Source organism: Diorhabda sublineata, chromosome 6 (genome assembly GCF_026230105.1).
Source record: "Diorhabda sublineata isolate icDioSubl1.1 chromosome 6, icDioSubl1.1, whole genome shotgun sequence".
In the NCBI taxonomy this organism is placed as follows: domain Eukaryota; kingdom Metazoa; phylum Arthropoda; class Insecta; order Coleoptera; family Chrysomelidae; genus Diorhabda; species Diorhabda sublineata.
Window position 1 is genome coordinate 8763836 of NC_079479.1, and position 21344 is coordinate 8785179.

A 21344-nucleotide genomic window follows, 5' to 3' on the forward strand; every position below is an offset into this window, starting at 1 on the left:
ATAATATCGTAGATATGAACAATTTATTCATTCAACAACTATAAATATTATCCATATTCATCCATGATGTCATTAAATATAAAAGTTAGTTTAGGTTATGGTTTACACAAAAATTTTAGATTTTTGTAACTCAATATGAATAAACAATAGAAATTATAATAAAATATTTGATACAATTTAATTGAAACAGCCACATTAGAAAATTTTTTGTACATTCTGTTAAGACCCACGGATATAGTGTCTCATTGACTATGATTCATAGAATTACTTGAACAAAATAAGCAGCCAGATGGAATAATTAATCAAATTGGTGTCGCTGCGCTGTTAATTTACATAGATGAAGTATTTCGAAATACAAGAAAATAAAAATAACTAATAGGATTGAACATTATAATCTGTTGTTATTTCATATCGTGTGTTCTTATATAACGATTGGCGCCCAGCGTTGTTCACCTAATAAACTGAATATGAATACGCACAATTTTGATTATATCTGCGAAATAAGTTCAAGTCAATTATACTTAAATAAGAGGAAATCATAATATTTATTGTTACAACAATAAAAGTTCATATCTTCTGCTCTGCTCAAAGTATATCAACATTGGATCGCAACCCGGCTCTCTCGATTCAAAAGCCCCTTCATACATGCATGCAATTATTTTATATAATTAGATAGGACAAAAGTAAACGCTAGATTTACAATGAAGCTTCAGGAATTTATCAATAAAAAACAAGCATACCAAAGTTTTTTATCGACAGAATAATCTCCATCCAAATCTTTACATGGAACTCAACGTTCCTCCAATGATTCAAAGCATCCTTGTAAATCATCTGAAGTTGACTAGTTTAGAGCTACAGTTACAGATTCTGCAACCTCCTCTACTCTATGAGTTCTTTTTAGGTATGAACAGAATGCGGAATAGTTTAAGAAATTATAAAGATTGATATTGTTGTGGAATTATGTCCACCAGTTAATGTGTCTTGATAACTTTATCAATAATTAATAACCTATTAAACTTTTCTCGAGCATGCGCTTTCCAATAATAATAATGAGAAACAAAAACTCCACCTCATTCGTCTTCTTTTTCTATATAGACAAATAAAGAGCATAGAGCAAACTAAAGAATTGAATCCTGATGTCATGAAAAGTTTCCCTCGAAAAAACAATAATTCATTCCTTCGATATATGATTTGAGTACATTATTAGGAGCCGCACCTATACAGCTTTTGCTACGAGGTGTTACCTGAGAGTATTTATGGAGTTTTATCTTTCAACTAAGTTTTGATTAAATTTCTCTGTTATACTTTGGTCATCACAAGCTTTAGCACTGAAATTCGTTCGATGACTGCTTTAAATTTGCACTTTTTCTTTCGGACTCCTTATTTTCCCTAATCTGACCATTGTCATTAATATTGAACATTAAAATCTGTTCTATTCACGTTTATTTTTGTCTTGAAGACAGTAAATTTATCCAATAGCGCTGATGAGATACGAAGATTTTGTTCTCAATCTTCTACTTTACATAAGCTGCTCTGGAGTTTTGTATGTACCTAAAAATGGGTTATTCTAAAATTGCTGCACTTGCCCATCATATTTTTCGACCTTTTAACTACTCTTTGTGCTGGATCGACGGTGGTTTAGCTCATTGAATAAATTGAGTGGAAAACAGTAAAGATGTATAATAATTTATTTCATATGGTGTCACATGCTATTTGAATACGATTCTCCAAATCGTTAATATTAAGTATGGGTGTGGTAATAATTCAAGATAACTGCATAAACAGAAATCACAAGGATTTAACTGGAGATCAAGGAGGCCATTGTTGGGGCACTCTTCAACTAGTTCAACGGTTGGGCTCTGCTGCATCTAAATGTTGCCTAGCAGACCCACTGAAGTGTACTTCAGCACCATCGTGCATGGATCAAATGTGTTATCTGATACCGAGCGCGATGACTTCGCGATCATTTTCGAGAAAACTGGTGTGAAAAATTCCATCTAATGGCCGATGCAGAAAATGTGGCCTAATTAAGTAATTTTGAAAATGATGCTCTATAATCTCATGGGGATTCTTGTCTGCTCATGTGTGATTATTTGAAAATTGAGGATTTTGTCGCATTTCGTGTGGTAACTATTCACAAAGTCTAGCTCGTTGAGGAAAATCTTTACTGTTTTCAACAGAATTTATTAAAAAAATTATAAATTATGGTGTTTATTTTTTTCTCCGCAGCTGTTGGTTTTGGGAAAAAACAATAAAAAATATTTTTAAATAAAACAAGAATTTTTCTTGAAAAAATCTTTTCATATGAAATAAAGTAAGGGCTGCTATTTCCGCCCCCGTATAATGTGATAGGAATATTGAGAAAATACCCGTGGTTAATCCTTTGCGAGTGCACAAAAATTACGTAATCTCAAGTTTCTAGCTTTACTGAAACCTTAGAAAAAAATAAAAACTCAATTTCAGACACCACCTTTTAAGGGTGATATTTCGGAAAGAGATGGGCTTTGCAAATTTTGTTATAGGAAAGATCTAACTTAATTTCATACTAGCAATGATCTCCTGAATTTTGTCTCATCAATTTAGAAACACCCTGTATTTCCTAAATATTTAACCTCATTAACTATAACTATATATTTTTGTCATTTAATTCAACATTCAGCCGTCTTGTTCTATCCATAACTTAACTTAAATTAACAAAATTTTGTTCTAATACTTCACCATAAGCTAGTAAGTCATCAAAATACATTATATTTCTTAGTACATCCCCAAAGTTTTTTCGATTTAATTTTTTAAAAGAATTCTGGAACACATTGTGACCCAATGGTGATAAGTTAAATTCATTCACTAAATTCTTTTTGTGACACTGAAGTCACTGAAATGTCACCATGGAAATACTAACGTACTGAAAAAGAACGAATCATTATAATCATGATTCTACTTCGTTAAGGGTATCTATTTATCAATACGTGCTATGTATCTAAGCAAAATTCTCGGATTTCACTGGTCTATTTAGACATGAGTTGTACAGTGTATGGAGTAACGCAATCTGCTAATATTTCAATTTTTGTAAGGTTTACAAAAAAAACTATATGAAAAAATAACTCAATTAAAAGTATATAAAGTGCGTTGTCACCCTGAAATAACTTATTAACGAATCTTTTGAGCAGTACACCCTGAATACCCTGAATTCTTATAATGAAAAGATAAGATGAGGTAGCTCATTTATTCACTGATATTTATCCAAATAGCTATAAAATGAACAAAATTAGAATTTTGGGGATTGTGAAAGTACCTTAATTAAAATTCACCTTGAACTGGCTAGCCAAAAATCGTTGCTAATGATGGAAAATTCTTGGACATTTATGCAAAGTATTATTGGCACGACTGTTATTAGGCAATTTGAACAGACCAATGTATTAGCATTTGTTGAGATGTCAAATAGTTCCTGCCATAATAAGTGCAGTGAGTAAAAATTTTAATGGAATCTTTTTTGAAGGGATGGTGCATTACCAGTAAGTAGGCAGAATCATCGTATTTAGAATATTTCTCCTATAGATACCTATTAAACTTTGTGTCAAGAGAAGTTCCAATAATCGTATAAACTGAGAAATTCTAATGATAACCCATTATGTATAATTCCATATCAGTTTTTTATGATAGATTTGTATCATGGCAAATTTTAACACCTAATTAAATTAAATTAAAGATTAACTAGCTTTTACCCGTGGCTTCGCTCGCATCGAATCCATTAAATAAGTATCAGAAATAATTATAATAGAAAAGAACGAACTGTTGCTATATTAGAACCTGAGATATAGATCTTTGAATGGAGAAAAATTGCTAAAAACCTACAAAAATCCATAACTCCACATTGAATGTGCGCGCTTAGCTTCTCTCCAACTCAACCGATTTAAGTGTTTAAAAACTCAAAAGAAAGAAGGTGTTTCAGCGAGTGTTCTTAAACCAAAACGAAGTCTCTATCTTGAATAAAACTTGAGATATTGAGGATATAAGGTGTGTATGTGAAAAACTCTCATAAGTAATGTACAGGGGGAAATCGCATTTGAGTATAACTTGAAAATGGTGAAAATTAGATGAAATCCGATGGTTGATGGCTGATCTGTGCATCAATAACTTCATTTAAAAAGAAATTAAGCAAATCGGTTGGGTAGAACATCTGAACGGACTCGGAATGGAAATCATCAATTTTTTTAATATATAAGATAAATTATTTGTTTCTATCGATCATTTCTGTGATGAAAACCTTAAGTAAATTATCTTTTCAATAATGTAGGGTGAAGAAATAAATAATTTTTCGTAATTTATTAGATAATAATACCCGTTATTAGTGAATTTTGGGATAACACATTGAATCGACTTATGTAAATGGCCAAAATTATATAAAAAATTGATAATTGAAATTATGTATCTTACCTAAAAACAGTTACACTTTTATTTTCCGTCTATTCGAATTAGTATCAAACTTCTTTTAACGCCTTTTTTCTCAGACAAAAATCGGTCAGAAGACACTTCATAGAAAAACAGAATAGACTGTGATGACATTTCACAGTTGCACGAAGCAGACCTTGGCAACTTACAAACATAAAGCTTTTTAAGGCAATAACAAAGTCAAACATAAAAACCATTCCATAATTGATTTAGGTTCAATGTAACTGAAGATTTTCACCGGATTTAAAACGCTGCTAGCTATTTCACAATCCAATCACTCGGAATCGAATATTTCCGCGTTTCTTTAACAGTGTAAATAAAATACTGACTAATAATTTTAGTAAAATTTTACTCACTATCAAAAAGTTCAATATTCTAATTCGTTATGGTAATGATGATTATTAATGTAATTTTGAGTATATTATTCTAAAAATATTTTGGCAGTCTTCTACCGGGAATATCAAAAGTTGTTATAGAAGCATACATCTACAGTTACAACTACGACTCATCTATCACTTTTTCAAAGTTGTCGATTGTTATTATTATCGAATATAATGAGTAGGTCACCGCCTATACATCATTCTTACAACCACGCATACATCTTCGCCCTTTACAATCCCGTACGCCTTGCTTGCGCACTCTTAAACACCCTGTAACTATGTGTTTCCAATCCGATACACAAATGATTCCGTCATCCTGTTCCTACTTTTGGGAACAAATAAGTTACAGCTACTTTTCTGATGCCATTGACTGGTAAATTTACATCCTCTATCATCAATCCACCACTGGTCAGCCTCCCAAACGTTGGTAAAACACATTTGTGGAATTCTTAATAGCCCCATACAGTAGTTTATTAGATTACATCCTAATTCCATTTTGTAGATCTTCAATTGTCATATTCGAGAGGTTGTTGGACAAAATATACTTTTTCTACGTCCGTTATAATATTTATTTTTTGTTTTCATTCATAAAGAATATAAGTTCTGAATCGGTCAAAAAGCGTGAAAAAATACCGTAGCGGTCTATTTTTTCACGCTTTTTCGTTAAAAAAATGTGCCGTAACGTGTCGTTTTTTAACGCAATTATAAAATTGTTTTATCAAAATAGTGGGCTGTGAACGCTTCTTTTCTCATGTACTTGATAAACATTTATAAAAAATATAAAAACCAACAACCCACAACTGTCAAGACAGATCATTTCTTTTTGCGGTACAAAAATGGAAAATACAAAACCCACCTTGTAGTTATCAATACCAACATATTTGAATTGACCTAATCCAAAAAACTACACTGGGCATACATTTCGACGCTCTTCGGCGTCTCTATTAGTGGATTCCGGTGGTGATATGATTCAATTAAAGAAGCGCGGTGTGTGGAAATCCAACACAGTTGCGGAGGGTTACGTAGAGAACTCAGTTAAAAACAAAATCGATTCCGCAATGCAAATTTTAACGGGAACAACTAGTTCGACTACAAACACGTTGTAAATGTTCACACTATAGACGATATTATTTCTTTGAACTCGTTAAATGTTGCCAATTCAAGTACCAATAGTAATGTAACTTCATCTTCAAATTAATAATTATAATAATTTCTTTAAATCTATGGACGTGGAAAAAATTTTGTATGAAACTCATGAGTAAAGTAACTTTTTTTTTCTCTCGTAGAAATTGCCGTCTTACTCGTGAAAAAAAGTATTACTTCACTTATTTGTTGCATAAATAAGTATTATATATTATCATGTTTTTTTTTCAATTGTAATAATCTTCCCAATTTTTCGTCTAGATGCAGCACCATGTGCCAATGAAAACGTTGACAAATGTCAATGATTTGTCTGCAGAGACAAATTAATTTTTACGTTTTCAACCCCATTCAAAACATGAATGGAACACATTTCTGTAAAATGTGATTTTTTTGATATTTTGTATTAAATAAAGTACAGAATTCAATTTAACTTATATATATATATATATATATATATATATATATATATATATATATATAAGCGGTTTTTTATTGGGAATGTGGCAAGGAAATACCAAAGTGGACTAACTTTAATATATTTTCCGAGCTTTCCAATACTTATGTATTCATCGTCTGCGATATATTTAATTAAGATTTCCGTTGATTTTTGATATTGTTAATGCTTGTAAAAATTTTTAAACTCGTAGAATTCAATTCAATATTCAAATTGACGTTGATATATTTTATCAACGTCAATTTGAACGATGTTCTTTATTATTGTTTATTAAAAAAACAGAATAAATATTAAATGTAATTTTGAAAATTGAATTTTGAATCCCATGAATTTATTGTTTTTACAAGAATGAACATAATTTGAAATCGCCGCAAATCTTGATTAATTATTAAGATTTAATTTGGTTCATTTATATTTATTTTAGTTTTGTATTTCAGACTTAAACATGTACAATATTTATATATTTCATGCATTGCGGATGATTTATCAATACATAATATGGAAATATCTATAGAGTATTTATTTCAAAAACTAGATGAGAAATTTCACCAATGAATTTATACGTAGTTGAAATTTTACGTTTTGCGCATATATACGATTCCAGAAATAACAAAATCTGGGCATCAAACCAAAAATACATTTTTTCTTCCATAGCAAGAAAAATCTTATTCTTCATATTATTGTGGATTTACTCACGCAAAATCTATTTGAAATCATATTGTTTGGCTTAAATGAATGAAATAGTATTACAGATGAATGGTAAAAAAGCAGTAGAAGTAAACAATCAATAACATCACGTACATCTATTTAGTCCAACCAGGTATCAACATTTTAACAATGTTAGTATATATACCTGAATTTATAATATTAATATAAATCTACAAGATTTTGAAAATATGGCGGATGATACCACAGTTAGAGCCTGCGTCACACATGAATAATTAATTATAACATTTTTTTTTATAAATACTGGTTTTAAATTTAGAATAAAGTACACAAATTATCTCAAACTACATTAAAATGAGATTCTTTCAATTTTACAGAAAAATACTTACTCAAAAATAATTATGCCACTGTAAAAAGTTTAATTCCTAAAACTAAACTTAAAATTATAAAACTGACAAATGAATAGACGAATACATTCGTCAGAAACGGGAATACACGAAGCTATTTGAAACTTTACCGTGGCTAAAAATGGACAGAACAAACTGCGGGACGCTAATATTTGTTATGGAATACGTAAAAAACTTTTCATCAAAATTATCATTTAAATCTTGGAAACGGCTTCCATCATTGTTTTAAATAATCGGAAGTAGTTTATCAAAATTTGATATTTTAACTGTTGGCATTTACGAGGGAAGCTTCAAAAGTTTCATGGATGTTACATTTGAACTATAGATTAGAGTGAATCAATAGTGAATGTTTAGGTATTCAAATGAGCCGTAAAAAGTTCCAGATGAATTTTTCCATGAACAGAAAAAGCTGCTGCCTATAGGAGTTTAGTTTTTTCCTTTTCAGTACCACATCACAGAGGCAATTATGGATCCTCTGTTATAGGTGACCGTTTGGTTCCAAAAGTCCTTGCGACCGGTTTCAATATATTGCTAGAGTCACCGCTTTTATTAACTCACACTGTGTAACAAAATTAGTACCATAACATTCTTCGATTTAAAACTGGTATTATTAGTTGAGAATCGACTGACCAAACGATACATGGCTGTAGTAAATATGTTATGTAGTAGTAGTAGAATAATTCTGTACAATCTAAAGATCTAAAGATAGCAGAAGATAGATTTGCTTAACTTTATGGTTTAAGAGATATGTATGTAGATTTTTAGATAGTTGTACATGCCAAGGAAACTGTTCGCCATAAAGAGACATTCTGTCACAGCATTATTTTCACATCATCTACTCATTCCTGTACATGAAAATTCTGTACTTTTTTTGTTGTGCCGTCAGTTTTGACTATTATCATTCGTGGCTTCATTGGTTTAGAGCTTGTCACATTAAATTTTTCAAGTGTTTGATACAAAATCAAATCTGTTGAATTCCCTATTACCTGAGATTTTCTATCAGGTTTTCCACATCTTTATTCAGATTTCAAGGCAACACATTGTTTTATATAGCATGTAAATCTTTTGTTGCATTGGACAGGATCTGGTTTAAGCCCATATAAGGATTTTTGTAACCATTCTACACATATCCTTCAGGAGTATACATGAATACCTTTTCATTGAGTTCAAAAATTAGCATTCACAACTGAGCTGAATGTTGGTATTATCAATTCCATACTTTTATTGATATCTTATTATGAGAAGTCGGGGTTTAAATAGAAAATATTGAAAAGCTCATCGGTGTTCCAAAGATTTGTTGATAATTTTTGTTTTTATAAGAGAAATATGTATTATTAAAAATGAACGTAATTATTTTTAATAGAGTTTCTTCATTAAGCTTCCAATTATTACTTATGCCACTCCATTTGTGTTGTATAGCTGTATTTAAGTGAACATTACTAAAAAGTGATATTACTTTTAATAGAGCATAATTCTGTTGTAAAATCATTATTCTTGTATATTCTAAGGAATTTTCACAACTACCCGACGTGGCCCTTAAACGAAAACTAAAAAAAAAGGAAATTTTTCCCCGAAGTAATCCGAAAATCCAAGTAAATTGAATGATAAATGCGCGCAATCATAGCCTAAAAGCGTGAATGTTTGGCTAGAAGGTTGGTACTTTCTACAGCTGTGAGATTCATTCTGATATATGTGAATCAGTTAATTCTGATCCAACATGCAAGATTTGCGCATGTGGTGTTTTAAATCATCTCAGTGGGAAAGTGAAAACAAAAAACTTTTTTTATTCACGCATAAACATAAATTTTGAAAACATAACCTAATAATAAGTTTTAGATAATATTATAGCCTCTATTTGGTTTTTTTCTCATGGTGAATTTTTTTATGATCCAGGTGATTCAAATATCGACGAGATACTTTACTAATGGTACCAATAATAAGTAACAAGAAAGCAAAGAACTTATTAAAACATCCCAAGCTTTTAGTGAAAATCAAAATCTTGTCAAGAGAAAAGAACTTTTGATTCATTTTCATAGCAATGGGGAAGCAATACGTGAAAAGCAAATGCTGTTTTTTATTTGTCTCAAAGCTTACATACAGTCAAAATTAAAACCTCCTGAAATCTTTGAAAAGATTCTTTATTAGCTAAAAAATTGCAAATCTACTGATCCACGCAAATGGGAGCGCGACTCTTTCAGCAAAGACTTTTCCAGCCAGAGTTGTGATGAGTTCTTTGGGCGAAAATTATTATTTGAATGATACTACTGCAATCTTGAACCAGGACAGAACATAAGTTGACAAAATTTACACTACGGTTAAAACTATTTCACAAGATATCACTGATGAGCTTTATTTTCTTGGCGCATGTGAATTACAAGAATGGGGGTGCAAAAAGACTTCTCAATGCTGTTATAAATGGATGTAAGACGACGAATGGATCAGAAAAGTTAGCAAACATTATGACAAATATTTCGTCACTGGTTACTGATGAGCAAATTATAAACAAGAACGATGTTTTTACTTTGAAAAGAATCCAGTTAACAGAGATGAAACGTCGTTCAGTTAAACATAATTTGTACGTGTCTAAGAGGAGAAATATTGAAGCTATATGTTTTGAAGCTTTAGAATCGTTTATAAATTATACAAGGCAAAGGTTCGATCAAGACCAGACTGTGTGCAAATATTAAAACAGTTTACATCGCTTAATCCATCTTTGGTCATTGAAAACTTGCATAAAGTGATTACTACAGATCTAAATTTGTCAAACTTATCTATGAAGTACAATGAAATAATTGATATGGAATTACACACTCACACTTGATCAATTTACCTCTAAAAGATGTAATAAAAAATTAATCCAACTAGATAATTACCTAAATATTACTAAAATATTTGCACGAATTGCAGCTGCTAAGCCTCACAGTGCTGATGTTGAGCAGCTGATTAGCTGCGATAATATTTTGAAATCTAGCGGTCGATCAAAAATGTTGCTTGAAACTGAAAATTTATATCTATATATTTATTTCAATCTGCCTGCTCTATGTTCATGGGACCCTAGAGCAGCAATCGTGAAATGGATGAATAAGAAAGAAAGGCGCGTTAAAAATCGTCCTAAGGCCAAGGATCAAGATTGGGATCTTTGATGCTTCAGAACACAAGAATGTAAACGAAACATTGTTGAAGATTCGTCGTTTCTAATTTTTTATTATTGTGTTGATTACTGTAAGTAACTAAGTCGTGATTTGATGGTAGTCAATATATATTAAAAAGGGATTCTATTCAAATATGTGAATAATATATTATAGTTTTTAAGTACTGCAGTGTAATAAAGATGGTGGTGTGCAGAATATATACGTTCTAGTATTATTTTTCTTTCGAATATAACATCAATTCAATTCAATTTTAGAGCTACTCGTTTTGGATCCAGAACTACCGATTTTCTCAGAACTATCCGTTAGAATATATTATTAAATGTTTCATTGATTGTGTGTGAGTGTTAGTGTAGTGTAGTAGTAGCGTAAACACTGTGTTCAGTTTGAATATCACAACTGGTTCTAAAAATTCCAATTTAATATTTAAAGTCTGATCAATACTGTATTTGTATTTGAAAATAAAAGCTTAACATATTCGATTTTGTTTATTATATGATTTATATATTTCATATGATAAATGATAGGGGCGGGGCGTTTTAAAGTTCAAATTCAAGTTAAATCGGGGGATCTAGCGGGTCATTCAATCGTGCTACTTCTTCCAATCCACCTATTGGGAAAAACCTCGTTTATATAATTTCTAACTGTACATGCAAAATTACTTCTTATGAGGTTATTTAAAATCTGAAGTATATTTTAATAGACCAGACAATATTGCTAATTCGGAAGTTAGGATAACGAAAAATATTAATAACATAACCCCTGATGTCATACAAAATGTTGTACGAGAATTCCAAAATCGCCTCGATTATTGTCAAGAAGTGAATGGTGGTCATTTTGAATATTTAATTTAATTGTACATTATGTGACATTATTATTTTCATTCTACGTAAAGTTTTGGGATAGAGAAAATTTTACATCCTCAAAATTAATTTTCTCAGTTATGATTGCACCAAACTTTATATTGCTGTACAGAGGACTAAAATCCTTTTCCAACAAGGTGCCACACGACCCCTTTTCTTATTTTCATATAATTCGGTGGAGATACTGGAGGGGGATAATAATGTTCTGAAATCTATCGACTTTAATGGAAATCATTATCAATAATTCTGATTAAAGAGTTTATATATAATATTTAATAGGTATTTTAATCAGTAAATATGAAACCGGTCATGATTATCTAGTCAAAGTTAATTAAAGATGTTAGTTTTGAATAATTCATGATTACAGTGATTCATGATTACGATGAATCATTGATTAGAAACTCCTCATGACGCTGGTGATGATTTCAGGAAATAAATATTTTTGATAGCAATATTCATAATCTACGTTGTAGAAAAGAATAAATATTTATTTTTCATTAACAATCAATACATGATATAATAAGGTTTATTTTTAATATAATGAAACTTGCAATACGTACAAGTAGTACTACATAATGTAGTATCAAATTGTCGATAATAATTCGGTGTAGGAAATATATTATTTGACATTTGGCAACAAATATTTTGTTATCAGTAAATTTGCTTCTTATACAATACCGTAGAGTGATAAAAATATTCTTTGATAACTAATTAATAGACAATATTACAGATTCTCGTAATAAAACGATTTCTCAAAATTTACTATTTTTAGGAGGCTGAACTATCCACATCATATTTATTTTAAAAGAATAATATGATAATACGGTCAATTTAGACATTCGAAATTCCCATTAAGCTGAAAATCAGTACAATCGGTACAAAATCCAGTTATTTAGTTCGATAACTCTCTTTCACATATAGTCTTGCAAACGTTGGAGTACTTCCATCAAATTCAAACTAAAAAGTTAAGTAATTGTTCGTACCCTGCTTGCTTTTCGGCATGGGATAATGGTAATCCGGTCAATTTAGACAATCGAAGTTACATAATTCCTATCAAGCTGAAAATCAGTAAATCTGTTTAAAATACAATTGAACATAGAATTTGAATGTTCCCCATAATTTCCGTGTATGGAAAAAAATTTATTCAAGGTCAAAGGTCAAAAAAATGAGTTTTTCGCAATTTTCAGCAAAACGGCGAGTTTTATCATAAAAATATCTCAGACAAAAATTGTACGTCATAAAATTATCTACAAAAAACGTATCAATACTTTTTTACCTAGAAGCCACTGTTTCTGAGATATAATGATTCACAAAGTTGTAAACGTTGTCGTTTTTAATGGTTTCACTAATATATTTTATTACAACATTGAAATGAAACCAAACTTGTTGTGAGTATTTGTAAGAAGTTTCTGTTGACAGGTTGGAACCACCATAAGTCATAAGTGATCATAACTGAAACATTATAACTTTCACAACTTTTTGAATCGTTATAACTCAGACACGGTGGCTTGTAAGAAAAAAAGTATTGATACGTTTTTTGTAGATAACTATATGATCTACAATTTTTGTCTGACGTATTTTCATGATAAAACTCACCGTTTTGCTGATCATCGAGAAAAACTCCTTTTTTCGACCTTTGACCTTGAATAAAATTTTTTCCATACACGGAAATAATGAGAAACATTCAAATTTTCTTTTCAATTGCATTTTAAACAATTTTACTAATTTTCAGCTTGATGGGAATTTATGTAGCTTCACTCTTATTTTTTGGGCTAATTTGACCGGACTATAAGTCCGATATATCTTCTATTGAACAAGATATTGAGCACTTCTTTGTGCACAAAATGAACGATTTTTAAAATTACTTACTTACATTACATATTGCAATAATGGAAGGTTGTAATATGTTGTGTTTAACATATAGCTAATTATTTATCGACGAAAATTGCAACTAGTTCAATGCCCTTTATACTTGGCAAGGCATATGATTTTTAGAGATTAATAAAAATAGTAGATTCTATTTAGCTACTTAAATATATTATACTCATATAGTATCAGCCAAAATAATCAGTTATTTTAAGTACATAAAAATAGTCAATTTATCTCAAATTATTCCATTTCTGAAGGGCGAAACAAAACTAAGGCCTCCATAGGTCATTACTCTTGCCACATTTTAATTATACTCGACGTTGAACTTGTTGCGATTCTCTTCGACAATTGGTTATAACTTTTCCAATAACTTATTAGAACTTCACATTGTTGTATAGGAGAAATAAAGGAGAAGCTGTTTCATTAAAAGGAAAAGACCGTGTGCAGTTTACAGCTAACTGCTATATTTATTAATATTTTAAAAAACGTATCTGCCAAAAAGGAATGGAACGATAAAATGAACTTTACAGGAAATGTAAGTTCTATCTTCTTATTAAGATATGGGATCTAAAAGAGGTTAGCAGCCTTCTATGATGCAGACCAAGCTGGTAGTCATACTTATCGTGGTCTATCTTATTACACAAGATAAAAACCTTAATAGTGTGCACAACTGTGAAGAAAGTGCGGCGGAACTAATGACTCTTTAAAGCACGGCCACCGAATCAAATCTTATCCTAGAATGCTACAAGGCACTCAATAAGGTATATGGTCAAGCTTAAAGTCATTTAACAGAATCCCTTACTGACGGATTGAGGATCACCTGTCAGAAAAGGATACAAGTATATGTCATTTCAACTTTATGACAAGTTAATGTCAACATAAGCTGATTTAAACCTTTGGATCGAAAACAAAGAACTTTTTATTAGGCTTTCTTATGGCGAGTGAAGCGTATTTTGTTATATCGCAAAATACAATAAATCAGAGATACACTTAATATTTACCTGCCCGCAGAGCCGGATTAAGCTGGTGGCTTGTGGAAGCTATAGAACCGGTCACCTGGTCGAAGAGAACTCCATCATTTGGAAAACATGTGTTCTTTTTGATGTGTTGATACCAAAAATCTTACTTATTGATATTATTTTTTTAATTTTTCTAGGTTTCCGAATTTCTTAAGGGGGCCCGTCATTATTTTAGACCAGTGCCTTATGAATCTTAATCTGGCCCTGCCTAACTGCCTACCTCTAGTACTCAATTACGAAGAAAGAACTTAAGTAAACTTTCACTAATAGAAATAGTGAAATAGTATTTAGAAGCATCAAGACATGCCTTCATCTGCTGTTATGTATAGGAATTTTTGATTAATAATCTCAATATTTGTAATTTTTGGGAAGTCCATTGGAATAATATTTAAGTTGACACTAAAACAAAACGGGTCTACATTCTTTACAAGGGCTATTTTCTGGTTTTGTATCTGTTGCAATTTCCAGAATCTACCTCTACCTCTATATTCATTGTGGAGTCTCAAAACTATGTTGTAAGCCCAGAAACAACACCTTAAAAGCTCTCTGAGGAGGAAAATTGCGTGGTTATATAGGTATTTAGCATCCAATCAACTGTGTACGGAGCCATTGGTATATTTAAGCTTTTCGACTGCTTGAAGTTGGAATACCTTTGCTCAAACAACTTTAGAAAGAGATAACCCTTACAATAATCCGAAATGTGGCAATGTAGTTTCGGGAGTATCAATAAAAAACAAGCAAATAAAGTTTTCCATATTATTTTAGTAAATTATTAGTTAACCTGTTTAAAACCACATTTATAGCTTCTTTCTACTCCACTATGGTAAATTCCTTTGAGGTGTAAATTCATACTGCAAATAAAAAAAGTCGCAGTAGTAATATCGGGACTATAGGATGGATGTGGTATCGTTGAAATGTCTTTTTTGTCAAAAACTTTTGCACAATCAATGAGGAATGGACCAGTGTGTTGTTGTGGTGTCTGCCTTGACAAGTTTGGGTTGCACACGGAAAACGCGTATCCTCAGACCTAATATGAAGCTGCCTAATCACTTGTTGGATGACTTTGTTTTTAGGGGTCTCGAGGCCATACTTGAATATCCAGGTCTCATATCTAGTGACTACCCAACCCATCTAGCTTGTGTGGTTGCTTTGATTGTGGCAACAATACTACATTAACTCTTATGAAGTTCAAGTTATAATAAAATGAATGATGAATGTTGATGAATATGATGAAATTTTTTAAAATTAGGTTCTATTACTTAATATGTTACATCTTAGTTGGTAATGTTTGTATGCAATATTTTGTATATATATTTTATTATTACTATTTTCACTTTATAATAAAAATAAGACGTTTTGTTCAGATTATTATTATAATTGAAGGATTATCATATTTCTTATTAAACCTCATTGGTCTACATTTCACTTGAATGCTCTTACAATAACTTTAATATTTTTCTCATAACAAGATTACAACTAATAAGTTTCCAGTTATTTTTTTCATAAATTTTCTAAATTTCTGTGACACTATATTATGAAAATATTTTGAGAAATATTATGAACAAAAACATAAATCTGTAAGTTTAATAGTTGTAAGGTAACAGTATGGACTACCTCATATAATTAAAATCTTCTTTCTTCTTCTTCTACTTTTTGGAGATTTGTCGATCTTTTAATTCTGAAGCTGCCTCTGCATCTTTTCCTGAGAGGTGGATTACCAACTATCTTTCCACCTTTTAGGTGGTCTCCCGGGAGGCCTTGAGCCGGGCGGGTTGTTTTCTAGGACTATTCTCGTCTTACATGGTTGTACCACTGCCTCTTACGTTGTCTTCCCCATCTCACAATGTCTTGTATCCCGCATTGCTCTTTGACATCTGTATTTCTTGTTTTCCCCACTATTATTCTCAGTGTTTTCATTTCGGCCACCTTCAGCATTTGTTTCATCTTGTTGGTGTCCTCGCGGACTTCCGTGCCGTACGTCATGATGGGTCTGATAGAAGTCTTGAAGATTCTAATTTTGCTAACTTTGCGCATGTACGGGTTGGACCAGACTATATCTCGTAGGCATCCTGATAGTGCGACTTCTTTGTTAAACTGGCTTCTTAGGTCTTTAACTGGGTCGTGGGTACTTGATATGACTGTGTCCAGATATCTGAATTGCATAACTTGTTCTATGGGATTGTCCTCCACCACCAGCTTACATCTGAGCGGATCCTTCGCGATTGTCATACATTTGGTTTTGCTGATAGAAATGTTCATATTGAATTGGCGGCTTACCAAGATTATTACTCAATTACATTAATTAAAATCACGCGCCATTAATAAAATTCTAGTTTGCCAAAATTTTATTGAGGACTTGCGGACCCGACATACGTTGTCCTGTCCCACGTCTTAAATGTAAACTTGTGGAAATTAGCTGTAACAATTAGACCGTGTTGATGAAAATTTTTATCAGAAACTAATTACAATACCTAACGTCATTCATATATATTTATCACAATTCAACCAATCGATAGCGTGTGAGTACGTGTATTATTATGCTTTCAGAGATGTTGAATGTAGAAGCTGTGTTAAAACTTGAAGGTGTATTAATTGAAGGTGAAAAGGTTGAATCTTAAACTATTCATAACGGGTATTTATTCTTAGAATTAATTATCTACAAATAATAAAATTATCGTAATGCCATTGGATGTACAATATTTTTGGTTAATCTTTGAGAGGTATAAACAAAAAAATTCGATGGTTTTTACACTCCCGAGCACGCAACGTAGAAGCAAGAATTAAATTTACGGATTTCACGCAAAAACAACTTTGATTGAGATGTGTTTCCAGCTAATAGCGTTTTCCAAGGTTCTGGTGGCGGATTTAGTGATGGCAGTGAACTCGATGATTTTGCACCCGCTGTCGCTCATTTACTCTGTGAGCGTCAGTCACTCGTTGGCGCGCCTCTCGTTGTCTTAATGTATTAGCACGAAGACGTTGATTGCGTTGTTCTGAATTGTCATTTCCACGTGAGTTTCCTATTTGTTCTCTTATATTGACATTAGTTGTCAAGTGTTCTTCTACTGTCCTGTTCAGTTAGTGGTTATGTACCATTTGCACATTGTGAGAAACGTCGACCATAATTTCTTGCTCTTCCGCGAAGACGTTGCATTTTTTTGTAAAAATAAAATACTACAAAAATACACAACAACCAGTCTAGGTAACTTCTAAAAGTGAAAGTTTAGTGGGCTAAACAAATATTGTAATTATAATTTCATTCCTTAGTTTTGTATATTCACTATTTCCAGTACAGTATAATTCAAAATAAGAGATAATTTTGAAATTGTATCTCTGAAATCTATAAATTACAAAAAAAATTGTAGGTTAGGATAGCTATGTAGGTTGGGAACATTTTATAAAGAATTATGTAAAATATGTACTTCGAAACAGTAACAAATTTCAAAATAAATAGTTTTAAGTAATATGCGAAAGAAGAAAGTAATGGATGTACCAAAAAATAACAAATGTGTTCAGCCGAACTGTCCTTTACGAATCTTCATTCAGATATGTATCGTATACAGTAGCATAGCAGTATGAATGTTTAGACTCTATACACCATACACATGAAGTCTATAGTCTCCATAGTTTAGACTATACTTATGCTAACTTAGAATCTGATCTAGCAGGCGCAACTGAAGCTCAAATATACTTTTGAATATCGGACACGACTGCAGCAAAATCTGGCGGAATTCTATAGAAAACGTTCTAACATCAACAATAATTTAAAAATAATTGATAAAACTTTATCTAGTTGATCGAATTGTGAATTTAAACCATTCTCGAGCCCCCTTGAATACACACCAAAAATTTCATCAAAATCGGTCCAGCCGTTTAGAAAGAGTTCAGTTACAAACACACGTACGGGAGATTTATATACAGGGTGTTTGGAGGATGAGTAGCCATAGGAAAATGGTCGATAGGTGATGGTGTTGGCTACGTGTTGCGCCTACTTAAACAACATTTTGCCTTAAGTTTAATGAGTAATAATTTTTTTTCTATTTTTCTAGAAAAATTTTTTTGTATAAAAACTATAATTATTTTTTTAACAACCGCTGAAATGTTAAAAAAATAATGTCATTTGTTAGTGTAGTCTTACCTTATTCAGATTTAATCATAATTTCATACAAACTATTCAAAAAGAAATAACAGTGAAGTATCAAACTTTCATAAATCAAAAAAAAATCATCCTTATGTCAACTTCAGATGGTAATAATAAAAAAAATACAGTGTATGGCATTTACAAATGTTTTTAAAAACTTCTGTAGTTAATATTCTTTCGAACGGTATGTAACATGTATCATAACTAACCAGGTAACTCAACAAAAACCGGTTTGTCGTCACGAATGCATTAAAAGGGTGAAGTTTTTATACAAAAAAATGGAGATTTTCTAGAAAAATAGAAAAAAAATTATTACTCATTAAACTTAAGGCAAAATGTTGTTTAAGTAGGCGCAACACGTAGCCAACACCATCACCTATCGACCATTTTCCTATGGCTACTCACCCTCCAAACACCCCCAGTCGTTTAGAAGGAGTTCAGTTACAAACACACGTACGGGAGATTTATATATATCAAGATGTCAGATTAGTAGTAAAAGTTCAGTCCCCCAGTCGACATCAATTTGGTTAGAACAAATAACATTGTTCTGATCCATTCAAATATAGGTGAACTGTGCTAGATCGTCTGATTTCTACCACTCTTTGAATCGCTCGTCCATTTAAACACACGTGTTCCTTACATACCTAACCACAATATGTTTTTTTTTTCACTAAAGACTGATTCACGACATGTTGCTCAATCATTTTCACGATTTCACTAAAATAGTGTTAAAGTTAAACTAAACTTACTAGCGACATCAAACATTAATTAAAACTAAAAGAGTTTCTTATCTATGTGAATAGAACTAAGTGTGGCGGTGTTGGCAGTTTCTGAGTTCTAAATTCCCGGAACTGAATTACCACACTTCGTAGCTTGATCTCTGACACGTTTCAAAATATTATATTGTATATTTACATTATACAAAATCTAATTCAACATGTCTCCTGGGGATTTTAGGTGATATCTAATTGAAATTTTTGGCGCTATAGAACATTCGAGTTACACGACAAACATTTTCATGTTCAATTAAATTAATTTTCTTATTCCTTATAAAGAATTCATTTACTGTTTTATTTAACGACATTGGCAGATGGACCTTCAGCAATGACTTTCAATTGACCTTACTTCTAAATTATAAGTATATAAATTCATTTCAGGTCAGTACAAGGCGGATTAAAGATCTTTAAATTCATTGTGAGCGTAAATAATTTAACGCGTCATTGAAGATACTTATTACTCCCCGAAATGTATGTCAAATTATTACCAAGATAACATAAAAAAGAGAAAAATCAAATTGTTCATGGGGTTAATTACGAAAAAGACATATTTTCGCGAGTTTTGTTCTCAGTTCCATTTGTTGGTTGCTTCTTATATGATCTAAAAATAAGGTCTTTCCGAGATTTATCTTATTCGACAGCAGTATTGAAACAGTTTTTGTTAATATGTATATAAACAAACTACTTTGCACCTTCCGTGATCAAATATATTATTTATTTCAATCATTTTAGGTTGTTCTACTACAGATAAACAGTTGTAGAAGACCCAGGGGCGGACTAAGATTTTTAATCAGTTCACATTTGTATGTATAAATAAGTGTTTATGTATATTTTACTAAAATCTGGCAAGTGAAACTTAAATGCGACTTAAATTATTTAGGCTAAATAAACATATATATATCCAATTTGGAATGGATATGGGTAAGGAAAATAAAATACGAATACACTAACAAAAAAAATTAGATCAAATAAATCAAAGATAGTTTTTTGTAGCGTGTTATATGTGTTTTCGTGCCTCAATTTACGGAACTCCTGAAATTTTTCTTTCTATTAAAAGCACGGCTAGATTAGACAGTCGTTCTTGACCCTTGTAGATCAAAGATCAGTTCAAGTTTCGAAAATCTCCTCTTGCATGATGCAATCGAGATGCAAATGGTCAAAAAGTGAAGTTTTAGTGACATACAGGGTAACGAATTACTGAAATCCCATTTTGTTATAAATTGAAGGATGTTTTGGGCTCTCCATTTGACAGCAACGTCCATACTCGTATCGGTGGCTTTTACATGCCTGCGGTACCTTTTTATTTCTTGGAAAACTTGCTCCTTGTCAAATTCACCATAAATTTGTATCGGATTGTCAGCTGCTATAGCCAGAGCGTCATCTGAAGCTTCAAGCATAAACTTTGTTTCGATAATTTGGAAAATATTATTGATTTGTTTCATAGCCCCGTATCGTGACAATAATTCTTGTATAAATCGGTCTATGCATTCATACATTGACCGACGTATTTCTTCTTGAATGGATAATCCAGTATCAAGAGATGATTCCGGCATCGTTCTTTTTCCCTTCCTTCTTCCTCGTTCCTCGATGTTGATGTCCATGTCAAAGTTTACAGTATTGTCTACTATCGTGGTACTTTCGATCACTAAATACTCATTCAAGGCGTTTAGTTTGGTGATTCCTGTATCCAGAGTCATTTTTGGAGACTGCAAATATTGTTGAACTAAATTTACTCACTCCAGTATAGAAAGCCAGAATTAAATATAGGTTAGAAAGGTAAAATCAAAACAGCCGCAGTAGTAGGCCTACTCCTGATCTTGTATCTAGATTTGCTTTTGTTGGATCTTGAAAATGTTCCAAACTACTTACAATTGTCTCTATGTTTTCTTTTACAACTTTTACTAACTTGTAATGAGCACTCCAGCGAGTATCCGATAAACGTTTTAAATTTTTTCCAGTTTTCTCTTTCAGTAATTGTCATCTCTGTGTAGATGACGAAAAGAACGAATATAATTTAAGAGATTTAAC

The 21344-nt window shown here is 31.6% G+C and overlaps 2 protein-coding genes across 4 annotated transcripts in view; both read right to left on the bottom strand.

Annotated features, from left to right (window-relative positions):
• LOC130445707 (uncharacterized) overlaps positions 1–21344 on the bottom strand; it is a 104443-nt gene that overhangs the window by 40882 nt on the left and 42217 nt on the right. Inside the window, exon 1 of one of the 3 annotated variants that reach the window (XM_056781527.1) lies at positions 7482–7621. The exons of 1 other annotated variant lie outside the window; for it this stretch is intronic. The gene's annotated coding sequence lies outside the window, so the exon portion shown is untranslated. Of the gene's footprint in view, positions 1–7481; positions 7622–21344 lie in introns of those variants that run through there. One more of the 3 variants, XM_056781528.1, reaches the window with a different exon arrangement.
• LOC130445200 (uncharacterized) lies at positions 16185–16658 on the bottom strand. Its single transcript, XM_056780742.1, has one exon. The coding sequence runs from the start codon at positions 16656–16658 to the stop codon at positions 16185–16187; it is 474 nt and encodes a 157-aa protein (XP_056636720.1).